Source organism: Dermacentor silvarum, unplaced genomic scaffold (assembly GCF_013339745.2).
Source record: "Dermacentor silvarum isolate Dsil-2018 unplaced genomic scaffold, BIME_Dsil_1.4 Seq556, whole genome shotgun sequence".
Classification (NCBI taxonomy): Eukaryota; Metazoa; Arthropoda; class Arachnida; order Ixodida; family Ixodidae; genus Dermacentor; species Dermacentor silvarum.
In genome coordinates this window covers 19,149-46,505 of record NW_023606424.1, presented here as the reverse complement: position 1 = coordinate 46,505, position 27,357 = coordinate 19,149, and the positions used below count along the sequence as shown (strand labels likewise).

General features: G+C 48.7%; 1 protein-coding gene across 1 annotated transcript in view; it reads right to left on the bottom strand.

The window, feature by feature from the left end:
• LOC119435233 (protein DENND6B-like) overlaps positions 1-27,357 on the bottom strand; it is a 70,019-nt gene that overhangs the window by 25,009 nt on the left and 17,653 nt on the right. The window contains 2 exon segments of the mRNA XM_049659763.1: positions 27,101-27,160; positions 27,163-27,194. Coding sequence (XP_049515720.1) covers positions 27,101-27,160; positions 27,163-27,194 — 92 coding nt within the window.

The following is a 27,357-nucleotide window of genomic DNA, read 5'->3' as shown; positions in this document are numbered from 1 at the left end:
CAAACGCTTTATCAGAACACCACTAGAACACAGGTCACTGCATAGACTGGGAATCGGCATCCATAATCGCCACAGAGAAGAAACTGCCTGCAAGACTAATGCTAATATTGCTGCACATTCGGACGACGCAACATGCGATAAACAGGACACGTGGGAATCTGCCAGAAATCTACACATGCACACTGGTCATCTATCCCATATTTAAACAAGAGCCACCGCATTTGCTTTCATTGTGACCAAGGGTCCCGTACAGGACTCGAAACGTCAAGTTTTATTTTCCATTACATGTATTTCCATTGGGAGTGTTTGTTTTATTTCACTACGCTCATTTCTCACCAGACAGGTTTCCGTCGAACTCTGGATTATGTGATCCATTGCCATTTGACGTCACCAATCACGTGTAAATACTCACAAGCTTACTGTGCTTACAAGCTTACTGTAAAGCATTAGGAGCAGCCAAAAAGAAATATTATTCACAGGACTTGCCCTCACTTATGAGAAATAATCCAAGAAAATTCTGGCAAATAATTTCTCCATACAATAAGTCGACTAATGCATTACAATACACGACGCAAAAGAAACTCCGTTTCTGATGAAGATCTGCGGTAGCTTTCAATGCATATTTCGCTTCTGTTTTTACACAGAAAGATTGTTCCAATGTGCCATTTGTTCCAGATAAGCCCTTCCCTTTCATGGCACAATCATCATCGCTGCCAAATGTATCGCGAACCTCATCACGAATGATGAAGTTTCTACTTCATCTCGTATTGATAATATCAACTCTAAATATTGAAGAATAGTACTGATATTTCCAGTCGCTTTCTGTGTATTGTAAGCACTATTAACGTACTTCGTTTTCATTTATACATAGCCATCATCATCTTCCCTGGTCTCCTACTTCTTCGCGCATGAGCTGGGGTGTTCCTTTTTGGAATAAAAAGCGCTTAACAGCTTGGTCGGTCTCGGTCTTATAAAGTGGTGGAGGTACATCAAGATCCCGACGTCCTCTCGCGCTCCCGTCCTCCCTGGAGCTACGTTCCCATCGCCGCCTGTGCCTGGCTACCCCTTCAACGATGGACACTTCCAACTCGTCTCTTCCGGTGCCTCTAACCCTACCACACAGACGACTCCACCTGCGGTGCCCTCTTGGACTGTGACGAGCCCTCAACGCGACCCCCCTATCTTTGCGGGACTCTGTGGTGATGACGTCGACGATTGGATTGACGACTACGACCGCGTGAGTTCTTGCAATAAGTGGACCGACACCCCGAAATTGAGGAACGTCACATTCTACTTGACCGGTGTTGCCAAGACGTGGTATTTCAACCAAGAATCCGACATCGCGGATTGGTCGACGTTGTGGGGATTGAGGGTTGCGCCGGCGTCATTGCGGGGGCTAACACCTTTTCTGCCGTTCCCCGGTTTTCCCCGTCCTCCGCGTAACCGGTTTCCGCGGTGGCGCTGCGCACGCGGCGGTTGCGCTGAGGGCGGGGCGCTGACGTCACGAGGCGGCCGGTTGTTGGCTGCTAGCGGCGGAGCGTGCCTCGGGACTTCTCTCCGGGACCAGCGCACAGTACGTTCATGCTTTCCTCTCGTCCGCCGACACCTTTGTGACTAGGACTGGAGCTCGCGCACAGTGCCTTTGCCCGTGCGGGGAGCGCGTACTTTGTGCTGATCCTTTCCCGACGCTAAGTTGACGAGCGGTGCCATTAGTGCTCGCGCGAGGTCGTACCCCGCCGAGCCGCACTTGCCGAAAGCCTAAGCCAAAGGATATTGCCCGTGCTCTCGCAAGTTGACCCATTGGTTATCGCCAGAGCAAGTAGCATAGCCGCCGGGACTTTTCCTAGCGGCATGTCTATAGGCGCCTGTTATTGTATTTTCACCCTGGTGCGGGACCCCTTTGGCTCCCCGCCACGCAGGCGTTTGTGCAGTGCTGGTGCCGACGGTTTCAGTAAACGGTTTCCGTCAACTCAGGGCTTTACTGTGTTTTTGGCGTGCGTCGCTCGGTAGCCCCTTGCGGCCTCTGAGTCGCGCGCGAGCGGTGCTGGAGGCGACGGCTGACGCGGCCCTGTGGCTCGCTAAGCTCGAACCCGCGGTGGTTGGTCTCCTGTGAGACAGCAAGAACCCACAACGTTTACCACTAAGCTGCATCAAATCTTCGCTTCCTCATCTGGCCGTGCAGAAGTCGCCAAATAGAAGCTTGGTACGCGCCTTCAACTTCCACAAGAGTCTTACACCTCATACATAGAGGATGTCTTGGCTCTGTGCCGCCGTGCGAACCCTAGCATGATATAAGCCGAATGCGTTCTACACATATTAAAAGGCATTGGGTCTATAGCGTTCAACACCTTAATCGTCCAAAATCCAGCTTCCGTCGAAGACATCACTTCCACGTGTCAGCGCGTAGATGAGCTACAGTCGTCTTCAACAGGACAGCAGCGATCCTCAGGTTCCCCATTATTCAGATCTACGTGCTCTCCTCCGCACCATCATCCGCAAAGAGCTTCAAATACAAGACCTGAGGCGTTCACCTGCTGCCTGTGCCCCAACCCCCACCTTTGACTTGCGCGAGGTCATAAAGCAGGAGTTGACAGCGATGACTACACCCACGACGCATCTTGCTCCGGTAGCGCCCCACACCTACCTACGTGGATGTTGCTTCGCTACCCACCCCTACCGTGACCTCCGTGCCTACTGACGTTACCTATGACCATTTGGCTTCGATGGGAACCAGAGCACTTGCTGCGCCATCCTCGTCCACCTCGTCCAGATTGCCCAAACAAGGGCAAGCAAGGCATTCACACTCGGTACTTGAGTAATTGCGTTCTGGGGCAGAAGGCAGGCGGCTGGCGTACGCTATGACGCAGTCACGACCATGCTGGCGCTGGGCAAGGACGGCTCCGATTCCGTATCCACTGGCATCCGACCGAACTTCCGTAGGAGCAGATGGGTCGAAGTGCGCCAACAGAGAAGTCGTCAGAAGGCAGATAAGCGCAGAAAATGCATTAGCTTCTAGATGGCCCCAGACGAAAGGCGTATCTTTCTTGAGAAGGTCAGTGAGCGGACGGGCGATGTCAGCGAAATTTTTGACAAAGCGACGAAAGTAAGAACATAAGCCAATGAAGGAGCGAACATCTTTGGTTGAGCAAGGTGCAGGGAAATTCTTCACGGCGCGAATTTTTGTGGGTCAGGTCGGATTCCTACACCATTAACAAGGTGGCCGAGCACTGTTATTTCACGGCGACCAAAATGGCACTTGGATGAGTTAAGCTGAAGACCGGCACTGCGGAACACTTGGAGGATGGCGGACAGGCGCTGAATATGGCTGTCAAATCTCGTTGAGAAAACAATAACGTCATCTAGGTAACATAAGCAGGTCGACCATTTGAAGCCACGAAGGAGCGAATCCATCATGCGCTCAAATGTGGCTGGCGCATTGCATAGGCCGAAGGGCATAACTTTAAACTGGTATAACCCGTCAGGTGTCACAAAAGTGGCCTTCTCGCGGTCCATAGGATCTACGGCAACCTGCCAATAGCCACACCGCAGGTCGATGGACGAAAAATAACTCGCTCCGTGGAGGCAATCGAGGGCATCATCTATGCGTGGCAACGGATATACGTCCTTCTTAGTGATCTTGTTCAGGTGTCTGTAATCGACACAGAAACGCCAGGTGCCGTCTCTTTTCTAGACAAGCACAACTGGGGATGCCCATGGGCTAGACGAAGGCTCTATAATGTCTTTTGCAGCCATCTTGTCAACTTCTGTTTGTATAATCGCCCGCCAAGGGGATTTGAGCCGGCACGCTGGCTGACATGCAGCTAACACCACTGTTGGTTATGCAGGTCCTTATTGCAATCGGATCAGCGATCCTGCTTGGCGTGGATGAGGAGCGGGCACTGCTCCCACTATCGTCGAAACCGTCTTCATCAAGTGAAATCGGATTGGCCATGGCGACAACCAAGTTCAACAGCGGACTGCCAGTTATCACCGGCTTACATCACCGTTTGGATGAGGCGCTCGTCGACAACAACTACCAGTCTCTGCTGAGTATCGAGGACCACGTGACATCAACCGAACCTACTTAAACGCACAGCACTTTGGCTTCGTGGGATTTGGAGCCTGCATGCTGGCTGACATGCAGCTAACACCACTGTTGGTTATGCAGGTCCTTATTGCAATCGGATCAGCGATCCTGCTTGGCGTGGATGACGAGCGGCACTGCTCCCACTATCGCCGAAACCGTCTTCATCAAGTGAAATCGGATGGGCCACGCGACAACCAAGTTCAACAGCGGACTGCCAGTTATCACCGCTTACATCACCGCTTGGATGAGGCGCTCGTTGACGACGAACTACCAGTCTCTGCTGAGCATCGAGGACCACGTGACATCAACCGAACCTACTTAAACACGCAGCACTTTGGCTTCGTGGGATTTGGAGCCGGCACACTGGCTGACATGCAGCTAACACCACTGTTGGTTATGCAGGTTAGTACTACTATCCATTGCAAGTGCATGGTCCGCTATGTGCGTTGCCGGCTCCCCCCATGATAAGTGCTCCTGCACACCGTCGCAGACGAATGTACGCGCGATTGTCTTGTCGAAATTTCCGCCTCTTTGTGAATCGAGTGTTGTACTTCATTCTTTTTTGTTACTATCGGGCGATGTCGAGCTTAATCTTGGACCTCTAACCGACAGCAATGGAGGTACTCATGGAGGTACTAGATACCATCGATACCAGGTTAGCCAAGCACGAGGCTATGCTGGCGGAAGTAACAGTAGGCTTGGTGTAACTGATGAACGGGTTGAAACGGTAAACAAATTAGTGTTGGATCAAGCAAATGCAATAAGATCGCTTGAACAACAAGTATCTGCCGTGCGAAACAAAAACGTCGATCTTGAAAACAGAAGTCGCAGGCTTAATCTTGTCTTCTATGGAATAGATGACGGAAATCATTCTGAAACGTGGATTCAGTCGGAAAACTTGGTTAAAAGTATTTGCAAAGCTAACCTGGGGATCGAACTGAACTTGATACAAAGGGCATACCGTGTGGGTCGTTACAGCGATAGGTTCAAAAGGCCAGTCTTAGTAAATTTTTCTTCATATAAGGAAAAACAGGACGTCCCTGTCAAATGCTCATAAGTCAAGGGCTCACCCTACAGTGTGGATCAGGACTATTCATCCGAGACCCACAAATACGCAAGCATCTGTGGGAATACGCAAAAGTTTAAAAACGGACAGCAATAACAAGGTAAAGCTAAACTTCGACAAACTCGTTATGAACGGAAAAACCTTCACGTGGGACAGAGAAAAAAACAAAGTTGTTCCATTCAGGAAACATGATGCAATATAAAGGAAAAGAAACAAGTATGCCGTGACCTCGTTGCTGTTGTAGTAAACTGTAGGAGTATAATAAACAATGTCGATGAATTCGCTGGTCTGATAGAGTCCATTAAGGCTGACATCGTTTTTGGCACAGAATCGTGGCTGAACCCGTCTATCGCGGATAGTGAAGTATTCCCTAAAGAATTCATTGCTTATCGGAAGGACAGGCTGAGCCTCGGTGGAGGGGTTTTTTGTTAATTCACTCTTCTCTTAAGTCGTTTATGCTAGATCTTGATACCAACGATGTTGAATCAATTGGTGCTCAGTCACCCTACCTGATAACTGCTCGTACGTTATTGGATCATTCTACAGACCACCGGCTTCAAATTTTAAACCGTTACAATCTTTGTATGATATTGTTTCGGAAGCATCCCGGCAGCCTATTTGCTTGCGGGTGATTTTAACTTACCTGACTTGGAATGGACAGAAGGTGATTGCATATGCAAGCTGACAGCCGATAACTTAGAAATGAGAAACATTGTAAACACCTTCGGACTATTACAGTATGTCAATGCTCCAACTCGTAATAGTAACATTCTGGACCTTTGGTCTGCAGCTCACCTACGCTTATTAGCTCGGTTTCCTATAATACCAGAATAAGCGATCACCACGCTGTCATTGCAAACATTAAAACAGGTATTAACCGATCAACGTCACCCACATCAAGGAGAGTTTTTTTCTTCGAAAAATATTCTAGTATCCTCTCAGCTCCTCGATCACTTGCCGGTTTTTGAATGTCTTGCTGAGGATTACGACATCCATGATTTATGGTGGGTATTTAAGATAAACTGCTTGAGCTTATGGACAAGTATGTTCCAAGCATAGATTCCACCAGACTCAAAAAACGTAAGAAACCCTGGTGAACTCGCGCATTCTCAGAATAATTAAAAAAGAAAGAGAGCATTTAATATACAAAAAAACTAAAAGTATGAATCACATAAATAAGTTATCTGAAATAACACAGGAGTACAAGCTTGCTATAAAAAATGCAAAGGAAGAGTACTTTAAGACACTCAACGACAGAATGAAATCTAATCCTAAACATTTTTGGAGGTTTTTAAAAGGATGCGGATCAGATTTTGTAGGAATAAAAATTGTTTAATCAACAAATAATTACAGACGATACCGAAAAGGCAACGTGTTTGAATACATATTTTCAATCTGTCTTCCTACCTAAATGCAACCATAGCCCTAAACCCATGCAAGCACACTTCCTTTAATGGACAAGTTGAATTAAGCGTTAGATGCATCGAGGCACTCCTAAAGGTCATACATGACCAAAGCAAACGATCCGGACGGTATATCCCCGTATACTAAAGCGGTGTGCTACTCAATCTCGATGTACCTTATCTAATCTATGGGAAATCGCTATCCCAGGGCTTACCTAATGGATAGGAAAACCACTCAAGTTGTACCTATCCATAGGGGGTTCGAAAAGAGATGTCGCGAATTACAGGCCTATCTCACTAACACCATCTCGTGCAAAATCATGAGCATATTTATAACCGAGATAATGCGTCATATAACAAATAATATATACTAATCAAAGAACAACATGGCTTCGTAAAGGTCTATCCTTGCACAACACTCAATTAGTGATTTTACCATGAACGGCATTCGATGTGACGAGGAGGACAATAGATTGTCTTTTTTAGACTTTCGCAAGGCATTCGACACAGTGTCACATCCACTTCTTACTAAGCTTAAATGTTAAATATTAACTCAAGTGTGCTCATGGATTGGAATTATCTTCTCAGCGTCGACAATGTGTTGTTTTGAACGGCAAAAGCTCGGCATACGCTGATGTGACGTCAGGAGTCCCACAGGGCTCAGTCTTAGGGCCACTTTTGTTTTTACTTTATATACATGATATTTCTATTGGTATCTCTTCATGTATACGGTTGTTTGCCGACAATTGTGTTGTTTATCGGAAAATTAGGAGTGAACAAGATGCTGCCATGTTACAATTGACTTAGAATGTATTATACTTGGTGTTCCACGTGGAAGATGAATTTGAATTTAAAAAATGTGTTCATGTATGTTTTACAAGAAGAAGAAACGTTTGTAAGTCTTTACCAGATAAATAATACCCTGATAAAAACGAACCTATATAAAAGTATCTAGGTGTGACGTTATCATCTGATTGCTCATGGTCTACTCATGTGGATGACGTCATTGTAAAAGCTGGTAGGGCACTCAATTTTATTCAGAGGAATTTGAAATGTTCACAGCCGAACCTAAAGAAAACTGCTTACTTAACATGTGTGAGACCGATTTTAGAAGACGCCTGCGCCGTCTGGGACCCCGCGCAAAAAAACTTCGATTGATAAACTGGAAAGAATTCAAAACCGAGCTGCTAGGTTCGTCCTGGGGCGATATAGGCGGAGAGAAAGTTGTACTCAAATGAAACACGAATTGTATTGGGAACCGCTTTCCTCTAGGCGGAAAAAGTTGAGACTAAAGTTTTTACACCTCATATTTAATAAGACAGGAATTAGCAGTGAAAGATACTTGAAACAGCCACATTATATTTCTCGGCGTAATGACCACTCTCTTAAAATCCGCGAGTACCGTGCCAGGACGAAGTTGCTAGCGAATTCCTTTTTTGTCAAAACTATTGTGGAGTGGAATCAGCTGTGTGAAGAGCAAGTGTGCTGTACGAATGAAGATCTGTTTTTTTTCCCTCCTGTAACCCCCTGCTATAACGCCTTCGGGCAATGCGGGGTAATTCTTGAATAAAGAATAAAGTTCAGCAGCAGAAACGCGATATGGACGGCGATGAATAGGGTTTGCTCGCCTGTGTCGATTCGGTGCATGACAACCATTGTCTGGCCAAGTGGCCGGTTGTCGAAGTCAAAAACGTCCCGGTACGACGCTAACACACGGCAGAGCTCATCAGTCTGCGCAGGTGAAAGGTCCGCGGCTATTTTTGTTGAATTCACTGGTGGGCAAGCTGGTGGATCCTGCTGAGCACGTCGGATTTATAGTCGCCTCAAATGTTAGCGTGGATATTTGACAGTCGTTGAGGGATGCCAACGTTGCAAGCGCAATTCCGGATGGTAGAACACGGGCGGATAAGCCAAAGTTGAGCACAGGTAGATAAGCTTCGTTGTTGACAATTTCGAGAACCGTGTGGGATAGGGTCACATTGTGTGCCAAGACAACGTCAGTAATAGGGGATGCAGCGTAATCCCCGTCAGCGACAGCAGGAGAGCCCTGTCAAAAGAACATAAGTAGTGGATTGAGGCGGTAATCGCACATACTCTGAAGAACACAGTTGTGTAGGTTTAGCAGGATGAGTCTCTGGGGCAGAAGGGAGTTCAAGTTGCAGGACACCGGTGCCGCGGTCGACGAGGGCTGAATGTGTCGACAAAAAGTCAATGCCCAAGATCGCGTCGTATGGGCACTGCTCAAGCACAAGAAACTGAGCGCTCGTCGTATGGCCAGATATAGTAACGCGGGCAGTACACGTTCCAACAACAATAGGTGTGCTTCCATCGGCAATTCTCACTGTACGTAGCACGATGGGTGTCAGGACTTTCTTCAGCTTCTCACGAAGACTAGAGCTCATCACTGAGATCTGTGCACCAGTGTCGATAAGGGCCGTAACACTAACACCGTCGAGTTGGACTTCGAGCAAATTAGAGCGGATAGGAACTGCCCGACGAGGATTTCGAGGGGTCGAGAAAGCAGCGTCACCTCCGGGCGCTGCACTCATTAGTTTTCTGATGCGTAGCGTCCTGAGTTGGCAAACGACGGGTAACGGCGGGCTTGCGGCGAAGGGAATCGGTGGGCTTGCGGCGAGCGAGATCAGCGATCGCGCGGCGATGGTGACCTGCTGTACACGTTGGTGCGAGTGTCGACGTCGGGCGTGTCAGTCGGTGCAGAGCGTGACGATGTTGTACGGGAGTAGCCTTCAGGACGAGGGTTCTGGGTGCTCCAGCCAGTCGGTGACGTCTGACGGCTCCAGCAGTGTCGCGCAATATGCCCAACTCGAGAGCACGCGAAACATATTGGGCGATCATCCGGCGTCCTCCACACAGCGGGATTGCGGTATCGCGAGTAAAAGGGCTGGTTCCGCGGCGCGACTGGTGGAACTGCTGTGTGACTGGTGCGACTGGTGGCACGCAAACAGCACACACAGAGGAGAGTCCCAAATTCGTGACCTCCTGTCGAACCACGGCCTGAATCAATGAAACCATAGGCTGGTTGGCAGTAGAGACATCGGGCACGAGAGGGGCTGGTAACATTGCTTCTAGTTCCCGACGTACAATCCGTGTCAAAGTGTTCGAAACCAGCGATTGTAACGGAGGCAGTGGTTCCTCACATGATGACGATGCGGCAGTATTGGGGAGCCTGGTGAATTGCTGGGTGATACGGCGGGATTTAGCTTGTTCGAATCGCCGACACTCTGTCACAATAGCATCCACAGTGGCGCAGTTCCTGAATACTAGGAGGTTGAATGCGTCATCGGCGATTCCTTTGAGTGCGTGCCCGATCTTGTCCGCTTCGGACATGTTACCGTCAACTTTACGGCAAAGCGCTAGAATATCCTGAATATACGAAATGTATGATTCAGTAGATGACTGCACATGGGAACCAAGTTCTATTTTAGCGGCTAGTTGACGACCCAAGGGCTTGCCGAACAACTCATTCAGTTTTTCTTTGCAAACGTCCCAGCTGGTCAGATTGTGTTCATGCGTCTCATACCAGAGCGCGCGGTTCCTTTCGGATAAAATATCACATTCGCCAGCATAAGCATATCGTCCCATCTGTTCTGTTTGCTGACACGCTCATACCATGAAATCCAGTTCTCGACGTCCACGTTATCTGTGCCAGAGAAGGTGCCCGGATCTTGCGGAAGCGATAAGATGACAGACGGCGGGGACGGCTGCTTAACGGTAGGTTCCGGCACGGTGCGTGCTTCAGTGGCCATCACCGAGGGAACAATGCGGCGGCCACTTCGGAGTTCCGTGCTTGGGTGATGGGAAAGAACAGGCAGGGTACCCCGCATCTCCACGAGAAAATGTTGCGCAAAAACGTATATTTACAAATATTTACAAAATAGGAGAGTAGCACAGGCGTAGCAGCAACCAGCCAAGATGGCGAGGAGCAACCTCTACCTCCTCTTCTTCGGTGCCGGCCTAATGCTGACCTCTGTTTCGGTGCCGGTCTTCTTCTGTCTCGCGTCAATACAGTTAAACCTGGATATAATGAAATTGACAAATTCCCGAAAAAAAGAGGATTTCGTTATATGCAGGTTCGGCACGAAAATTCGAAAAATAAACGTTTACCGTATTTACTCGATTCTAACGCGCCCTCAATTGTAATGCGTAACGCGCACCCGTTTCCGTTTTCTTCGAAGCACTCATCCTCGGAACGTCACACCAGGTACCGGATGCGTGGACGCGTGTCGTTTCGCACAAGCGCGAGGCATCGGCAACGAAGAGCGAGCATCACGATGGCGTCGTAGCGTCGTATAGTGTTACAGTAGAACCTCGCTGTTACGTTCCTGGGGGCTGCGTTTTCCCGGCTGTTACGTCGTTTTCGACCGGTCCCAGCACAGCTCCCTTAGAACTCAATGCATTGGTAACCCCGCTGTTGCGTCGCAACTGTGGGACCGTTCCCGCATCATACGTTGCGAACTGCCACCCCGCGCCGGCCCGAGCGGCCATTTTGACTTTTCATGTCGCTTGGCTTGGTCGCTTGACGATGGCATTGGCCGCCCAAATTGCCGGGGGCGACAACTATGACGTATTTTCGGTTTCCACCAGCAAAAGTATGGCCCTTGAGATCCGTATTTGCTATATAAAGATGGTGTCCATGACGCGTTGTGGCCCTAAAATTGGTTTTGGCTCATACATATTTCGTATATAAGGGTACGGCCGCGCTAGCAGCAAAAACGCGCGCGTCATGCAGCGAGCGTCAACGCCTTGCCGCGAGGCCACTGTGGCACGCGCGTCTCGCTGCGCGGCAGCGCGATAAGATCTCACGCGCTCTCCGAACGGGCGAGCAACACCGCGAGCGCTCGTTGTTTCATGCGAGAGACGACGATCGTCGATTGAAAACCCGGCGCGGACCGGCGGCGTTCCGGTTGTGATGGCTCCCTGACGTCACCCTCGTCGCTCTTGATTGGTTCTTCATCTCACGGCACGCGGCATTTGCCGCAGAACCCATTTCGCGCGGCACGCCGCAAGACCCCCGATTCCTGCCGCTGTTGCCGCGCGCGGCATGACGCGTTGCCGTTTCTGACACGCGTTTTTGCTGCGTGTTTTTGCCGCTAGCGTGGCCGTACCCTAAAGTCCGAGGGCGATAACGCAGTCGCCGCGCCGTATGCTGTATGTGCGAGTGAAAACGTGGAGGGGAGCCGACGACCGCGTCTAAATCTCGCGCGCGGAAGCAGGGAGGAAGCGCGCCTTCTTCCGTTGCGCTCGAGGCACCGGCGAGGGAGCGAGGGGGGAGGGAAAGCGGGGCGGCACGCGGTCGCGCAGGCCGTATCTTGAAGGCGATCTGCGTTGGGGCAGAGTCTAGCAATGTAGATGCGTCGGCGGCTCGTAGCTTTCTGCGTGCTGTGTGTTCTCGGCGCTCAGTTTGCGTTGAAGCGATAGACAACAGCACGAAGGTCACTTCGCTCGCTTCTCCAGCGGCGCTTCCACACGCCGCCAGCGCGTGTCGCGCTCATCGAGTCTGATGTCCCACAGCGTGTACCAGCGCGTCGGCAACATCAGCTGGAAAAGGAGAGTGGTGGCTTGGCGGGCTAGGCCAGCTGCAGCAAGCGGCAGGATCAGATTTGAATGAAGGGAGGGGGAAAGGTCACGCCCGCGGCGGCAAGATCGGGGTCGAGAGATGCAGGGCCGCCTCGCACACGCACGCACACGTGCGCTCGCTTCGCATTCCATCGCGGCGGAGAAGGTGCTTCCGGCTGCTGCTCGCGCAAAAATGACAAAATTTGGGGCGAAATCTCTAGGTGGTCGAGGGGAAAATTCGTTATATCGAGGGGGTCTCCCGCTGCCACTTCGTTACGTAGAGGTTTCAAATACATGTGCTTCTATGGAGTAACGGCGGGGAATCAAAAACTTCGTTATATCCAGGAATTCGTTATATGGAGGTTCGATATAAGCAGGTTGAACTGTATTATAGCTTCTCATATCTATGGTCACCTTGAATCAATAACTTTATTTTCTCTCATCAGCTTGGCTTCAGAAAAGGCTACTCATGTGAATTTAATTCGAATTCGAATTCAAGACCAACCTTCACTTCAACATGAACACTAATGATCAAACTAATTGCCTCTTCCCCGATTTCACTAAGGCGTTCGATGCTGTACTTCATTGCCGTCTGATTTCCAAGTTGTCTGCCCTTTGTATAGATTGTAACTTCTTGTCTTCGCAGCACATTTACAGTGGTCTGCAACATTTCATCTAGCCTTTGCGACATCACGTCCGGTGTCCGCCAAGGCAGTGTGCCGAGTCCAATACTTTTTTTAATGTACATCAACGACTTGCCCGCTAACCTTTCATCCTCAGTTAGGTCGTTCGCTGATGACTGCGTCATCTACCGCAACATTAAATGTTTTGACTATCATTCTAAACTCCAAAATGACCTTGACCTAACCTATAGATGGTGTGTAACTTGGCAGATGTCAGAAATGCCTCAAAATGCAAGTTATTTCGTTTAGTAGAAATCGCAATAACTCGGTATTTCACTATTCAATTAATAATACCGTAATTTCTACTACCCCATCGTACAAATATCTCGGCGTTCACCTGTCATCAGATTTATCCTGGACAACACATATAGCAGCTGTCTCATCGAAAGCTTCTCAATCTCTCGGCTATCTGCGAGAAACTTGTGCAATGCGCTTTCTGTATACGAAAATTAGTATATCTTACTTATGTTCGCCCACAACTAGAATATGCTTCATCCACATGGTCACCATATCAAGATTATCTAATCCGTATGTTGGAAATTGTTCAAAATAGGGCAGCCAGATTCATATCTGGCAACTACGACTATCACTCAAGCATTACCCGAATAAAACAAGACCTTGCATTTCAGTCATTGGATGATTGCCATGTCGTTGCTCTTTATGTCTCTTTCACAGGTACATTTAAAGCAATAAATTTCACTGTTTGCCGCTTCATGCTCCTGTGCGCACATCTCGACGCCTTCACAATGCATTTAGTTTCATGCGCATTCATGGTCAAATGCAGGCATTTACCTCATCACCACTACCTAGAGCTATTATACATTAGAATGGTCTTCCGGATCACATTGCATCCATCTATAATTGTGAAACATTCCGTGATAGTCAATTCATTACGTGTTTATTGTATAAAGATGTTGCACTTTGCTTTTGTAATATTTGTTTTGTTGCCTTTTGTCATATTTGTTTTAGTATCTTTTTCTCTTTTTCTTGTAATTACTGTTGCCCCCCTTACTCAATGCCCTTCAATGGGCCTGTAAGGTATTTTGAATAATAAGTAGCGTCATAGTTTGAATAAAAGTGGGGTACTGCCAAGGATGGCAGACACTATAGGAGAAGTTGTTTTCCCGAGTGTTTTCCCGTGGCCACATCTGACAGACGATATAGCAAAGTGGCAACGAGGGTAAGCCCAGTTGCGGTTTGCTGAAATGACGAGACTTACGCCCTCCGGCTTTCCTAAAAACGTCTGGGCAGCCAATTATTCTGTGGAACGAGTGGAAAAGCCTTTCCAACATTCATTTGGAAGCTTCGAGCTCAAGTAAATTTACGTTGAAACGGCCCCCCGTAAGGCTATTTCTCCTGCAGTCTCTTGTGGAAGGACACCGTGAGTTCAGAAATGCACCTGCTCTGCCTGTGCCTGAGAAGCAGAAACCGCCTACAGAGGCGGCAACATCCTTGCTAGAGGACCCGTTAAAGGCAGCAGGTACTATATGTAACCGACTCTTTCTGCCCACTACAAATGTGCTCGTGGAACATCACCGGTTCAAAAAGCGTCTGCAGCAGCCCGGTGAGCCCACTGAACTCTACATTGCTTGTTTACAAGAGCTGGTGCAGAAATTCGAATGGGAAGGATCCTCTGACATCGCTGTCCAAAAAAAAAGTAAAGGGACCAACTGATTATGGTATCGCATCGGACAGGCTTCCTGAACGCCTGCTTTTCGAAGGCGCAACGCTGACTCTTGACAAGGCAGTTACAATAGCAGAGCATTACGAAGCAACTTTAAAAAGTCTTCGAGCATTCAGCGAAGCGGAGGAGGTGAAGCAAGTACGAAATTCAGGTGAACGCTCGGTCAAGTTGTGTGATGGTCGTCGCAATGAGTACACGCCCCCAATGCAGAAGTGCCATCAGACACAGCCGGTGCCTGCAAGGGATACAAACCAGCGTCGTTGCTACCGCTGCAGGTCTACTCAGCATTTGGCCAATTTGTGAAACTGCAAGGCCAAACATAAGCAATGCTCAAGATGCAGAAAAGTAAGCCACTTTCAGGTGATGTGTCGCAATCCTGAATTCGAAGAGAGCGTGAGGGAAGTGCAAGAGGAGGCTGAACACACGTGACGTTGCTACAGATAGCAACCGGCACTTCACGCCGCAGCATTTACAGTGAACTGCAAGTTGAAGGCGTTGCTGTGAAGTCTCTCGTAGATATGGGGTCATCAATATCCATAATAACGGAGGACACCTACATGAAGCATTTTCAAAGTACTAGGTCGTTCTCACAACCTGCCATTGCTTTGCTTGATTTCTCTAACAGCAAGATCCTGGTGAAGGGTTGTTTCCTGCAAACATTGTTTACAAGCAGCATACTATCTCCATTCTCCTGTACAATGTACAGCAGGGAACCACAGTACTTGGATTGGACGCCATCAGCAGCCTGGACTTGCACACACAGAGAGCTGCGTTGCAATGCCTGCAAACGAAAAGTTCCACTTCTGATCTTCTGTCTGCAGAATTTAGCGAGGAATTCAGACACTTATTCTCGGACGAAACAAGACTGGTAAAAGGTTTTGCTCATCACATCAACCGCAAGCTGGATGCGATTCCAGTAGCTGCTAAGCTGCGTCGAATTCCTATGGCCTTTCGGGAACTGGTATCTGCGGAAATACGGCAACTCGAGCAGGCAGGTATAATCGAGAAGTGGATGCTTCTGAATCGATATCCCTTGTGGTGGTTGTCCGAAAGAAGAGCGGCAGCATCCGACTTTGTATGGATTGCGTGAGGCTAGCAGAGCTATCATCGTTGACGGATTTCCTCTTCCACACACTGACGACCTTCTACACCAACTAGCAGGGTCGACACATTTCTCAAAAACTGATTTGGCATCAGCTTATCATCAACTGGAAAAAACGCCTGAAAGCTGTGACCTGAGAACATTTGTTACACACAATAGCCTTTTTCGATTCCGTCGAGTGTGTTTTGGCATCGCCTCTACACCAGCCGCTTTCCAGAAGATGATGACTTCAATCCTTAAGGGCTGCAGGGACGTACTTTGCTATATAGACGACATCATCGTCTACGGTAAACCTGTGGCTGAGCACTCTGCGAACCTTCACGATGTTGTGCACCACATCTCAGCGGCTGGCCTGCGGCTTAACGAAAAGTGTTTGTTTAATGTACAAGAACTGACATTCTTGGGACATTTCGTCAGCCACAGAGGTCTGGCACCCTTGAAATCGAAAGTCGTGGCTGTAGTTCATGCTCCAGCGCCCTCGAACATCACTAGCTGCATTTTTCTCGGACTCGTAGCTACTATGCCAAGTTCATACCCCACTTTGCTGACGTCGTAGAGCACCTTCGCCAGTTACTTCATCAAGGAGCTCCTTTGGCTGGGATGACAAGACCACTCAAAGCTTCCGTGAGGTGAAACAACTACTCGCAACGTGCAAGGTCGTGCATATGTTCAACCCCTAGCTACTTCCGGTAGTAACTACAGATGCTTCCGACTAAGGGCTGGGAGCTGTGCTCTAACAAAGATACGGAAACGAACTACGCACCGTCGTTGCCTTTGCATCTCGAACTCTGTTGCAAGCGGAGTGCAAGTATTCCGTAGGCGAGAAGGAGGCGCTCGCATGCATATGGGCGTGTGAACACTGGCACGTTTTTCTTTGGGGAAGGAAGTTCGAGCTACGAACCGACCATCAAGCTCTGGTTACTCTCCTCTCATCCCAAGGCACCGGTCACCGGTCTACACGAATTGCAAGATGGTCGGCGTGTCTTCTACACCACAATTTTAATGTGCTGTACCACCGCGGAAGTGATAACAAGGTGGCGGAAGCACTATCACGATTGCCTCTGTAGGGGATACAAGAACAAGAGGAAAGAGTCGTGTCCCTCATTTCCACCTGCATCACGAAGGCGCAACTTCAAGAAGCTGTTCAGTCCGACTCACTGTTACAGCAGGTGATGACTTATGTCACAAGGAAGTGGCCGGTGAAAGTCTTCGGCCTGAGCTGCGCCCCTTATTCTGTGTGCAGGATGAGCTGGCAGTCATGGACAGCCTGCTATTGGGACGAGCGCCTGGTCATCCCATTTGCACTGACGCCAATGCTCGTGGAGACGGCGCATGAAGGCCACCAGGGAATTGTTTGCACAAAACAGAAGCTTCGCAACCAGTATTGGTGGCCATGACTCAACACAGGTGCAGCAGGCAATCTACTCTTGCAGTGTCTGTCAAGTGGCAGAGAATCAGCGAAACCTGCGGTAGCACCACTGGAACCAATTCCGCTACCTGAGCGTGCTTGGCAGAAACTAGCGCTGGAGATTGTTGCTCCTTTCGCAAGGGCTAAAGAGAGCTGCAAATTTGCATTAACTTTAGTTTACTTTTATTCGAAATGGCCTGAGGTATGCTTTGTTCCAAGTGTGACGTCTAATGCAGTCATCGGGTTCTTGACAGCAGTCTTCAGTCGAGAGGGGTACCCTGATGAGATTTTAACAGACCATGGACCGCAACTGAAGTCCACTCTTTTCGAGGATTTTCTCCAAAAGCGCAGAATTAAGCACTTCTGCTCATCGATCTATCATCCCCAAAGTAACGAACAGGTCGAACGTTTCAACAGGGTGTTGGAATACTACATTCAGCTTGCGGCCTTGGAACAGCGACGTATTGAGACAGCAGTATTGGAGTACCTTGCTGTTTACCGCAGCACACCACATGCAACAACGGCAGTGTCACCAGCTGTACTCTTGCATGGACGTGTTCCATGCACCATGCTAGACATGGTTGGATTTCCAAGCCCAGCCTTTTTGAGAAGCCCACACCAGAAATTGCCCAATTACAAAAGAGGGGAGGAATAAGCAGATGACCAGCAAGGAGTACACAGATTGAAAAAGAGGGGCGAAGATGCCGACATTCCGCACGGGTGATTTCTTAAGGGTAAAAAACCGAACGTTTCCAGGAAAGGCAATTTGTCCTACAGCAAACCCCTGAAGATAGTGGGCAAGAAGGGAAGTAGTGCTTTCATGCTGGAAGACAACAGCACATGGAATCCCAAAAGATTGTCTAGAGTGATTTACACAAGTCTTCAGGGAGGCTCAACGCTGACATCAACAGTTCCTGCGGCTGTCGAAACGCACGCCAGCATTGCCATTGCTCCTGAGCCTCGAGCCAATCCCCGAGCATCCTGGCCTTTCCGACAGTGCAGCAGAGCTGGAAGACCAAGCAGCGAACGAGCCAAGAGGAAAGCAGCATCAAGTAGCGACCCCTCTCGTACCCCTGAATGTTACAGCGCAGCCAGGGCTTAGAACAACTCGAGTATGCCGAACTGCGGCCTGGTTGAATGACTTTGTCACCCCTTAACTGTTTTTATCAAGTGTTCAAGTTCTTTTTTTTTTTAAGGGGAGGTGTATTTGCATCCAGCAGTTGTTTCTCGTTCTTGGTTTTGGTTTTCCTTTCCATTGCCATCTGACGTCACCAATCACGTGTAAATAACGTCATAGTTTGAATAAAAGTGGGGTGTTGCCAAGGATGGGCAGACACTATCAGAGAGTTGTTTTCCTGAGTGAATGTGCCCGAGTTGGCCGATATAGCATTCTGCTGATGTTCCTGTGGGCCTGCTGTGTGCCCTTACTAATGGCACTGCTGCCACCAGTCGCCGAATTAAGTTGTGTAGTGTGTGGTAAACACACCTGAAAGCTGTAATTGTAGCTGGAGATGTAAGCCTGATCGCAGGACTCATATGATGTATAGCATATGTGTAGATCATGCATAGCATGCCAGCTGAAGCATGCCACGACAGAGGTCAAAACATGCCATAAATAATAGGTTTGTGAAGACAGACAAGAAAAGAAAACCCATACTTCCTCTCAATGTATCACTGAGACGTGAGGCAGTTAATAGCTTTCTATTCCAGTTTTCTATTAACATATGCAACTTCATTAAAAGCATGCCAACATAGAAACCGGACTGTTTCACAGCCGCTAGTTCATTTTAATGCACTTAAAAGCAATGACGTATGCCGTGAATTTCGGCAGGCGACAAGCGTTATTCGACAGCGCGTGGGCAACAGAGAAAAGGCACACATATCTTTACAAAAACTAATTTGTCAACAAACAGAAAGCCCACGGTGCTTCGCTGCATGATATGTCGCGCTTAGGCTGCTTCAGGCGATGCAGCTCTTAGCGCTAGTGACATGTTTTCGCGCCATCTGTGATTTGCGCCACAAAGCTGCTGGCTCGCGTGTACACAACTTGGAATGCCTTATCAGCGAGTCGGTGCTCCTGGTTATCTTACTCTGTGGCCTGTTCTTTGGCTTCAGTATTTGTGATGCCCTAGGTTCTTCGTGTACTGTGACATGTGCTATGCCATAATTCAATATGAAAGACACCTTTGGTGGGTTAGAATAATTGTGGAGTAGAATGACATTCTGTTGCTCCTCAAGCCACAAGGCATGCCAATACACCACTTGAAAACCATTCCAAATAGGCCCAACCTCAAGGAAGGCAGGCCATGAATGGGATTGTCCATGGATTCATCTATGGAGCAGACTCCATGGGAGTTGGAGGCTGCTGCTTTCAGGACAGACAACCACACCACAGCACTGACCAACCTCATTGCCTTGGCTGACAGTCTCTTGCATGCTTTGCTCTTGTGACAATGTGTCAGGCACCACAAAAGCCAGCTTGTTTTACTGGGTCAACCACATAAACTACAGTAGAATCCTATTCATACGTTTTAGAAAAAGATGCGAGAAGAAACATACTAACTAGGAAAACATACGATCTGAAGTCACTAAAAAGTTTGGCAGACTCAACTGCACTCAACGTCTATGTAATGCAAAGCGTTGCAGCACGAGACGCCGACACACGCTGACCTGAGAGGGCCCTCGCGGCCGGAGATGCACATTGTTGTTTCTGCGGTGTGGGAATCCTCGGGTCCCATAACCGCCGCACGGGCAGCAAACGTCGCGTCAAGCGCATGCGTTTGACGGGGAGAGTTGGGAGAGGGGAAACTTTCCTTCCGCGGGCGCGCGGGAATTGCAAGCGCTATCAGCACCACCGGGTGGGTCACGTGAGATCCCGCTGATATCGCCCGGGTCTCTTTGGTCCCCAGCAAGCGGCGATGGCGGAAGTCTCCGCCGCCGCTCCCGATTCCCGCACGTGGTTAGTCAACCGCGTTCTTGCCGCGGCGTTTGCCGCGGCCGCCCGTATTTTGGTAAGTCGGAAGCCCTTCTTTACCTAGTGTATTATTCTCTTGGAGGGAACCCACAGCGATGTCAACTATACCTAGCTGGCCTGCTCGAAGTGTTTTGCAGTCGTAATAAATGCTTTCCGAGTGTACACGTGGTTGTCGTCTATTGTTTCCTCGAGCTTGTACCGGACCGCGGTTGATGCGCAGGCATGCGCCAACCGCGGGCTCGGTGTGTCGAGGCAGAGGGCCGTTGGCATCCCCACCATATCCCGACAGCGGCTTCAGCAAGCTCATGTTTGCACTCCTCAATTTCAATCTGGTGCCAACAGTCTCTTCAGTGGGGCTTTTTGGTGGTTATTATGACGTGCCCACTCGGCTTTTGAGGCTCTGACGCATGTAGACCTGGTGGGGCCCTAGCAGCCTGTGTCATTTTTCCGTCGTGCAGTGGTTTAGAGATGGGTCGCTCAGGAGCGACCCGGATCTTGTGAGCGGCTCTTTTTAAAGAGCGAGTGAGCGGTCGTTCAGTAAAAATGAGCGGCGGTTCTTTTGAAGAAAAGGAGCCGGTTCTCTCGCGTTCAGAGAGCCGCGCCGATGCGTTCCGTGCCGATGCGCCGATGCCGTTCCGTGCCGTTCCGAGCCGCGCCGATGCCCTTCCTCGTAAGAGTCGCCTTCACCCCCTCGCCTTCGGCTGAAGAACGAAAGAACCGCCGCTCACTTACTGAACCACCGCGCTCTTCAAAAGAGCGGATCAAAAGATCCGGCTCGCTCCTGAGCGCTCAGGAGCCAGCCGCTCTTTTCGCCACGGCTCCCTCGCTCTTCAAAAGATCCGGCTCGCTCCTGAGCGCTCCTGAGCTGGTCCAATAACACTTCAAAGATGGTCTTCCGTGTCTCTAAAGGGCCCCTAAACCACCTCAGATAATTTTTGAAGATTTCAAGTAAACGCGCACCGAGTTCAGAATGCCGTCAAGATCAACGATGCCAAACGCTGCAGCGCTATGCGCTGGGAGCGCCACAAAAATTTTTTTTTTTAAATGCCGTTCTCCTCCCTCGCCTTTCCAGTACCCCCTGCAGTTGTCACGATGTCAGCAGGGGGAATCTGGTGATGTCAACTGCGGAAACGATGTCCATTGGTTGAATAAGAACCTACGACTTCCGGTTAGTGTGCTAGCAGGTACGCGCGCTTTCTGCTCTTCCTCGTCGTGTTGCTCGTTTGTGCGCCCTTGCGAATCGGTAATTACAGCCCTCAATGCAAGTGCCAAATCGCTTGTGTTCCAACACAGTCGTGCTTAGCGGTCTGATTAGCTGGCGAACAGAGTGCGACAGTCTTGGCCTTTCTAGACGTGCGCGCAACACAGGGTCTATAGCGGTACGCTTCGCATAAACACAGCCGGCACCGCAGAAACACGGGTAGCCGAGAAGCGCTGAGTCCACGTTACCGGCACAGTAACTCATCGCACGCCATTTGCCATTCGCGGGCCGCCGTTCGACAGTGGTTCTTGCTCGCGAACGGTGAGATTTCCTTGCCGTACGTAGAGAGGATGAGACCGGGACTCATTTGTGTGGCAGATTCACCGCCGCTGATCGCTCCACGGCACCGATATCGTCGCTAGGCCTTTTCTGGTTCCCTTCAAAGCTAAAACGGACGGCGCTTTGAAATGAAATACCGACGCTCACAAGCCGCAATATTTCTTATGTTGTTATCGCTCTTCGCAATACTTGTACACAAAGAAGAAAAATACGCTGATATTAGCGGCGCCGTCGGCTGCGATGCGAGCACAGCCGAGCCTGTCGTCTCCCGGCTGCAGCTGATGTTTTCGTTGCCGGTGGCGGAGGCGCGCAGGTTCGCGGTCGTTGATTGGGCCATTGATGGTGCGGGCAAGGTGCCGGCCGAACTGCCGTCTACTTTGGACACCTCTTGCGCGGCAGACGTTCTACGGCACTGGCGGACGGTTCGCCTTCGGTATATGTGCCGCTACCGTGGACGTGACCGGAAGTATGCAGTGTTTTGAGAAGCGCGTTAGCGATGACGTATGTCACGTGACCTTTCGAGAAGCACTCGGCGAGGAGGGGAGACCAGCCGATGAGGAGAGTAGCGAAGGAAAGAGCGAAACGAGCGAGGGCCGTTTTCGATCATCAAACGCGTGTAACTCCGCTATTACGGCACCATTTCGAAAAATTCTCGCGGCTACGTGTTCGTTGTAGACTCGTGCACAACTGCAACACCGCAACTAAATTTCGACCTCTGGGTGGTTTAGGGGCCTTTAACGACAAGAGGTGAACGTACAGTTTACGTCCTGGTCTTCATTTGTGCTAATTAGTGTAGTCATGAAAATATCGCCCATGACATCCACTTCAGTACATTTTCTGAGCGTGTATCATTAGCACGTCAATAAAACGAGGCCAATGATCTGTTGTGTTGTAATAGAACTTCATTTCTTTTTTTTTTTTTTTGTCCTGGTGTATGATGGCATGATCGCCAGTATCGCGCGTGCACTCAAGAGAAAAAAAAACACGAAAGGTACGTGCGGCAGTTTTGTGGATCTTTCGTATGATTTTTGTATTGTACTTCAAGAAATGATTTCTACATCATTTTGCATGGCGTTACAGCTTACTCATAATATAGTGAACGTACGTATGTGAATAAATGAATAAAGTTGAAACATAATGTACAATCATTTTGTGTTCTTAGTTTGACAAAAGTTGATTTTAAAGTACCACAAAAACGGACAAGCTTCTGTAATGACGATTAAGTTAGATTTTTTTTTCTGAAAAAAGTACGTCGCATTCTGCCTGTCACAGTATCATAAGCATTTTATCCCCAATATCACAAAAGAAAGCTTCATTACAACTAAAAATTTACACTTTTAATATATGTAAAATATTCTCTAAACATAGCAAAAATACCAATAACACGGTTATTAAATTATGGATATATAGTTTTTTTTTTTTTTTCAAAGCCACATAACTATAGAATATGCATACCACAGGTTACACGTTTAAGTGAACCGGTGAGCCGTTCAAATGAACCGGTTCATTTCAGTGAGATGAGCCGTTCCGAGCCTCTCACTGAAGGAGCCGTTTTGCCCATCTCTACAGTGGTTTAAAAGACTGTAACGGGCAACCAAAACAAAATGGAGCTGCCGGGCAAAGCCAGAATGTCATGCTGCCAAAGCGAAACATGACGCTCACTTCGCACTGTCTGCAACAGGGAAGAGCAGCATGTTTGGGTTATCGCTTACTAAACGCGTGCTTCCAACGATACTACACCACACGCGGTCAAACAGCTAGATAAATGAAGATGCTTATCGCAATAGGGTTGGCGGCGACAGCTGTGGACTCAACGTACAACAACCCAGAAGATTGCTAGTACCAGAAAGAAAACTGACTGCATGCTGGCATTTTCTCGTAACATGGGCAGGCAAGTACAGCAGGGAAGCTACCATGGTGGTTGCCTACTGCTCTTGATCACGAGTGCCTCGTGCCTTTTCTTGTTTACACAGAATCTGGTGACCCGAAAACATATCATACGAATGATCACAGTTCGGTGATGTACTGAACGATGGTGCCGAATGATCGTGTTTTCCAGGAATGTATTAACCGGTAAAAAAGAACCGCAACTGTATTGGGTCTTTTTTGTGTTCTTTATTGTGAATGTTGGCGCCAAGAAATTGCATGAAACAGGATCGCATCAACGAGGTTCTACTGTATTGTGCCTTCTATAGTTATTGCTGTCTAAGTGTCATGCCCATGGAAAAAGAGAAACAGCTAATCTCACAAGAGATGCTGCAGAGCCCCTTTAACATCAACCTAGCACCATATTCCTCAATAAAATTTGATGATAACACTATCGACATAAGGTGACACACGACCAAGTCACAATAAAATCCTCTTGTACTTCTACATTCACTCGCTTGATTATTCAATCACTTGATTGACCTGGGCTCAGATGTGAACTTTTGAACCACAATCTATTGACCAACCAGCTACACAGGAATGCTGCATTGCATGGGGAAGTCATCTTACTTATTTCTGTTTACAGTCCAGTTTGTGCTTGTGGTAAACAACTGATGCATATGTATTTGCAAGGTTTTATTTTATGCCTAGCAATAACTTGTTCAATAATATAGTTAAGCCAATATTAAGTTTCATTTGACCGAGGTGTCAATGGTGAATGTAGGCATACTCAATACTGTTAATTGATCGAGTACAGTAAAAGCTCGATGATACGATCACGGCTAATACGAATTTCCGGATGATACGAATTTTTCTGTGGTCCCGGCCGAGCCCCATTACTTTGCAACGTGCTAGAGAACGGTTGTTACGAATCGATTTTCAGCCTGCGTCGGTTGATACGAATAAACGCCGCCCCACGGACGGCCGCGAAAAAGAACAGCGCACAGTCACGCGCTTTCTCTCCTTCTCTTTTGGTGCGGAGGCGCGGCGCCGGACAGCGCGGACTCCGCCACTGGGCGCGCAGAGTTTGAAGCGGCAGCGCTTCACGAAATAAATGCTTTTTACGTACATGTGCCTGAGTGAGTTCACCTCTGACTCTTTAATTTAGCTGCAGTCGAATCTCGTTAATTCGAACACGCTCATTTCGAACATACCGCGCACCGACAATGCTCTTAGCAGCGCGCCAAATAACGCGGCGGCACCTCCGACCGGCATTGCTCCGACACCGCCATAGAGCAAAAGCTCAGGAGAGACCCCTCAATGCCGCGCGAAGGAACGAAAAGAAAAAAAAGAACCCGCGGCGGAAATTTCCCCCTCTCTCAAATTGCAAGGTGGCCGTTTCTGCATCGCGCCGGAACAAGCGTGTACGTGCCGACTAGAGTGTTCTACACAACCGTATTCTAGCACACACGTCTCAGCCACGCGGATAAAATGGCAGTGAACCCTTCTCCTCTATTTTCTAGTCACATGTTGACCTTGCACGCTGCGGCAGCAGCGCAGAGGGAAGCAGCGGCGGAGGCACAGTCGGGCCAACGAAAATGCCACGCCCGCAAACGCTCGCTTCCCGATAACGGCAGAAAACGAAACTTCAGGGGGCGGCTAAAATAAGCTGGCGCCAGCACGGCGGCGGGCGCGCACGGAGATGTGCGCACGGAGTCAAAGGTGAGAGAGCTACGAGGGAGTTGAGAGGGAGGGCGAGGGGAGCCACCGAAGCGGCGGAGTTGACGCGGCCAAATCCGCTTCTCTGCCGCCCTCCTCCCACCTTCGACGGTCTCCGCGCGCACCCGTGTGCCAGCGCCGCCCGCTCGCTCCCTGAAGCTTCGTTTTCTGTCATTATTTGGAAGCGACCATTAGCCGGCGTGGGCAGTTTCGTGGCCCGCACTTGCTATGCGTTTGCGCGCCGCGATATTTCACGACTCGCACCGTTCGTGCATCGTGCTATGGTGCACGAGTACTTCAAAAATACGTCCTTTTAATTCGAAAAAATTTTCGGGCCCCTTCGAGTTCGAATTATCGTGATTCGACAAGTAGTTTTAATTGTGTTTCGATGACACGAATTCGGCTAATACGAATATATTTTCGTGACCCGTGAGATTCGTATCATCGAGGTTTTACTGTAGTGCCAAATTTATTAGTGGCCATTTTTTAAAGCACTGGTGAGAAAGAACTTAACAGAGAGGGCATGTTCTAGTGCTTTGTATTTCTGCCTCCAAGAACCAAGCCATCTTACAGCTGTTTCAAAGAATTAAATGCAGAATGGTTTGACCTACTTCAGAATATTCTATGATCTGTCTATTAAATTCACACCCACTGTTCAGTTTTGCTAACAGTGTCAAAATTTACTGAATGAATTCCTTTTTTTTTTTTTCTTTCACAGGAATCCTTGAAAAATTATTTGAACTGTCGTGTGAACATCCCTTGAAAGCAGTTGGTTATGCATTCCCATGTCAGTACCTTCCATAGTTAGTTTCTCTCAAAGCGCATGTCTTGCTCTGGGACATTGAAAAACCCATTACTATATCGGACATTTTCAACTAACCTGCAGCCTGCGCCATAACAGCTGTCCCCAAGTTTCCATGGCAGAGAGAGCACCAACATTAAAAAAAAAAAGGGAATAACCATTTTAACCAAAATGCATCAGCAGTTTTGCTTCCACAAAAGGCATTTACATACCTGCCACCCGAAGCCTTTCAAATTCGTAAACTCCGCGACCAAGGGGGGGGGTGTCACAAAGATTCTGTCGAAGAGCACGACTTTAAAAGCATTTACAACACTTGGAATGAGGACTGACGAGGCTTCGAGTACACCATCACCCTTCGTAACCGCTACGACTATGAAACACCCGAGTCGCACTACGCCGGACACAGCAGCTGGTCACACAAAAAAGAAAGCGAGGCCAACACAACAGTACATACGCACGAAAAAAAGGCTAACGAAGTCAACAGGCATGACGACAAGGCATAGCCTCCTATACAAAAACTTTGCCTGCCGCATCGACTCTGGAGGCACCACTTACGTAGCGTGGGAATCACTATGTTGAGCGTAACGACAACCACTAGTGAGTTACCACTAGTGAGTTTTCACAGAGTGAAAAAGGCTGTCCTTACTTTGCAAACAGTGAAGGTTTCGGCATACACCGCTTTCTCAATGCGCGCACCCTATGTGAGTGGTGCCTTTGTCCACTAGCAAAAGTGTGGCTTTATTGGGAATTTCATTTTTTTTCTTCAATTTTCCATAGAAATTGAGTCGACATTTATAAATCGTAAGATGGGTGCAAATTCGTACATTTACGGAAAATTCGGAAGAGTTGGCAGGCATGCATTTACACAGTTGGTGGTGATATTGCAGACTACAAACTAAGCCATGCTAATAGACCCCGTGGCCATACCTATGATCACTGCTTTTCTGGATGAACACCACTGCAAAAAAGAACCCAGACAGTGGCGCCACATTTCCTCCTATAGTCAGTAACAAGTCAAGAGTGCAATGTTGAACCCGTCTATTTCTTTAGTGTTGAATAATAACGAGCGGGTGCAGCAAGCCTTGCCTGCATTCTGTTTTAGCAACTCTGTGGACGTTCCCCAACACACTCGTGCCAGAGAACCTCCACTGATCCGAGCATTACATGAATGGCAAGCACTGGCACGCACCAGGTAGAGGGTCGTCCCCAAGTCGCAGCACATGAGGCCAGTGCTGGAGTGTCTTAGCAAGAATGGGTTGGTCACGCCCAGAATCACAGAGGGCCTGCAATGCACAAGCAAGCGTCAGCTGTTCAATGCAATCCATGCATGCTTGATAATAAATGGTCAACTTATAACTCCCCCAACCAAAATGACCGTTTCCTGCAAAGGAGGTCGCCTTTTTTATATAAAAAGCTGCAGAGAGAGCCCTACACCTAATGTAGGCA